General features: G+C 58.0%; 1 protein-coding gene across 1 annotated transcript in view; it reads right to left on the bottom strand.

The window, feature by feature from the left end:
* Window positions 1-1,123, bottom strand: part of NGA_0169410 (rna binding protein) — a gene marked incomplete at its 3' end in the record, with an annotated part of 2,007 nt that extends 884 nt beyond the window's left edge. The window contains exons 1-2 of the mRNA XM_005854568.1: window positions 1,002-1,123; window positions 20-892 (exon numbers count right to left, since the gene is read on the bottom strand). Of these exons, the coding sequence (XP_005854630.1) occupies window positions 20-892; window positions 1,002-1,034 (906 nt within the window). The remainder of the gene's footprint in view (window positions 1-19; window positions 893-1,001) is intronic.
* Between the last annotated feature and the right edge of the window lie 2,024 nt (window positions 1,124-3,147).

The raw sequence follows: 3,147 nt of genomic DNA, 5'->3' as shown, positions 1-3,147 counted from the left end.
ACCCGCGCATGGAGGGGACCGCGTGGAGCATCTCCGGCTTGGAAGAAAGGAACAAATCGATCCACCGCTCCCCGATCTTCTCCTTGTCGAGCTTCAAGGCGTGCTGGGCCTCGGGCACGGTCTCAAACACCACGTAGGCCTGCCCCGAGGCCCGGCCCATATGGTCGTAGTGCATGTGGACCCCGCCCTCCGCCACGCCAAAGCCGGAAAAAAAGGCGAGGATGTCCTTCTCCGTGGCGCTGTACGGCAAGCCCCGCATCCGAACTACACCCTGGGGCGTGCTCGATTCCGGGACCGTCAAGGAGGAGGCTTCGCCGGCGGTCCCGTCCCCCGCCTCGCCCGTGGCTGTCGCCGCGTCAGGCACCACGGTTGCGGGTGCGTTCATGGCTTCTTCCGAGGTGGCGGGCGTGGCCTCGAATGCCTCCTCGGTGGTGCTGCCAATGTCCACGAAACGTTTCCCCAGACGACCCACCTTCAGCTTCAACGCCGTCTCTTCCTCCTCGGCACTTCCCACTCGGACCAAGGCTTCTCCGCTCGAATCGTCCAAGATTTTGATGTCCGCCGCGGGGTCGGGTCTTGTGCTCACACCGATGTGCTTTAAGAAATTTTGCACGTCCGCCACCGAGCACTTCCACGGCAGCCCCGACAGTCGTAATATCAAGGTACCGGGGGCCACAAACACCTCGGGTGTCTCTCCCTCAGTCGCGTCTTCTACACCAGTATCAACCTTTGCCTTCTTGCTGCCCGTTTCTTCTGTCCCGGCGTCTGTGCCCTGAGGTTCGGCAGCAGGGATAGTATCGTTGGCAGTCTCGGTGCTGTCACCGTTCTCGCGCTGAGGTTGCTGCTCTTCCTGTTCCTCCTCCTCACGCGTGCGTTTCTTTGTCGTCTCGATCTATCAGGGGATAACAAAGAAGGAATCGGAAATGTGCATCGCAACAAGAGACCAGGGCGTGGGATATCTGACTAGGATGATGGGAAGGCTTTTCTCACAAACTGCTTACCTGCACGTCCTCGGACGCCGAATTTGTCGCCATTCGCTTCACCTAGATGCGTGCGTGTAAACTCACACGTATAAACACAGAGCACAGTGGCAGTTTCCGTTGACGTGCAAGCCCTGTGTCTGGACGAGTGAGGGTAGTGCAGGATGATATCAAGAAAACATAGAACAAAAGTGCTGGTCCTCCGAACTCCTGACTTGCGTAAAGCCCGGCCAACCGGCCAACAATCATTCCCACCGGCACCACACCGATACCAATGCAGCGAGCGATGTTTGCGGGTGCTTTGACCTTTCTGTCTGTTTACAAGGAACGGAAAAAGGCTTCCAGGCACCCCTCTCGGAGCCTTGCTGCCCTCTTTCGCTCCCTCCCGGCTCGTGGCTGTCGAGGAGAAAGACGCCATCCAGACGCTTCTACGCGTATGGACACTCCACAAACCCAAAGACTAGTCGCACTAGCCCAAATATACATCACATCACCACCATATACCCGTACGCACCCACCAATTCACGTTGGGAACCCCTCGTGTGTGACAAACAGCCCGCCCAGGCGCAGGGTGTGCGGGCGGGCACGGGGGCAGGGGGGAAAAGATCGAATGTTTGGAACGAAACGATTTTGAGACCTTCCCGTGCGCACAAAACAAGACATTGCCCAGCACGACGACTGCCCTCCCAGCCGCACGTGGCATGCCATGTACTTTAACAGAATATGGAAGGCGATTGGGACCTAGGTGCTGCGTTTGAAATCCGTTTGTGGCCATTGCCATCGCGTTGATGCTGCTGTACGTTCTGCATGACTGAGGTATAAATTCATCCCTCTCTTTGTGTACGCACCCTGCAGAGACCTCTCAAAAAGGGGGCCGAAATACGACGCTCCCTTAGTTGTACCATAAAGATGATGAGCGCTGCCCAGCAGCAAGCTCATGGGCAGCAGAATTCGCAGTATGTAGGGCAGATGGACGGACAAAATTCCATGACCTTGGACGAGCCCGTCTGGCAGACCGTGGTAAGTTCGAGAGCACATCAGGAGGGACCTGTCCATGAAGCATTAGCACAGATGATGATGTGTGCGTACATATTTTTGCGCTGGAAGCACGGGGTGGCAGGGAAGTATGGTACATCACTGGGGTGGGGGAACGGGTAAGGGTACCCGTTGACCAGAATGCTGCAGTGATGCAAAAAGAGGAAATGAAAGCTTGTAGAAAAAGGGGTTGACAAGGACACAGGTACCACTTTCAGACCGGATACCGGCGTGGTCCAAGCAGTGTCTTTGCATCATAGAATGCTGATGGAATGAGGGCTGGTAACTGCGAGGATGTGCGTGGTCCGTGCAGCAGATCTGTGCTGCATGATTATGTTGATTTTAAACCGGGGCAAAACTCAATCTGGGCACACGGTGGGAGAATTGAGATACCAAAGGATGGTGCGATTCCTTCACCCACACGGCCTTATCCCCCGCCCCCATCGTGTGCCCCCACACCGTCTCTACAGAAAAGAGACTTGACACAAGTGGGCTCCAAGCTGCAGGTGGTGCTCCTCCCAAGGGAAAACCAGGACGGGGTCCTGAAGAAGCTGAAAGACTGTACGTGCAGGAGGGAGAAGGGGAGGGCGGGAGGGAGGAAGGTCGAGCGCGGGAGGCCGTCGGGAGGGAGGAGGATGGAGGCAGAAGATTCCACGCGAGGGAGGAAATGATGACGGGGGAGGTGGAAATGGTTTTACCGTGTAGACTCTCCGCCCCCCCGTTGATGCACCACACTCACATCCTGCCTCCGCCCCTGCCTCCGCCCCTGCCTCCCAGGGGACCTCTGGGGCCCTCTCCTGGTCTGCCTGACGCTCTCCATCCTCTTGAGCATCACGGCCCCAGAGGAGCAGGGCGCCTTGGTCTTTGCCGCTGTCTTCTTTGTCGTCTGGTTCGGCGCCGCCGTGGTCACCATGAACGCGCAGCTCTTGGGAGGGACCATGTGCGTGCTGGAGGGAGGGAAGGAGGGAGGGAGGGAGGGAAGGAGGGAGCGTGGAGGGACTTGTCATGTCTGTCTTGGCTTGTTCCCAGGCCCGCGTAGCGCCCGGTTCTATGATTCTTAGCCTCTCTCCCCCTTACCGCCACCAAGCGACCCCTCGCTGTCTCCCCCCCCCCCAAGGCGCCCCCGCGCCCT

Source organism: Nannochloropsis gaditana (assembly GCF_000240725.1).
Source record: "Nannochloropsis gaditana CCMP526 unplaced genomic scaffold scaffold461, whole genome shotgun sequence".
Taxonomy (NCBI): domain Eukaryota; class Eustigmatophyceae; order Eustigmatales; family Monodopsidaceae; genus Microchloropsis; species Microchloropsis gaditana.
The sequence above is the reverse complement of the archived record's forward strand: the minus strand, read 5'-3'. Positions and strand labels throughout refer to the sequence as shown.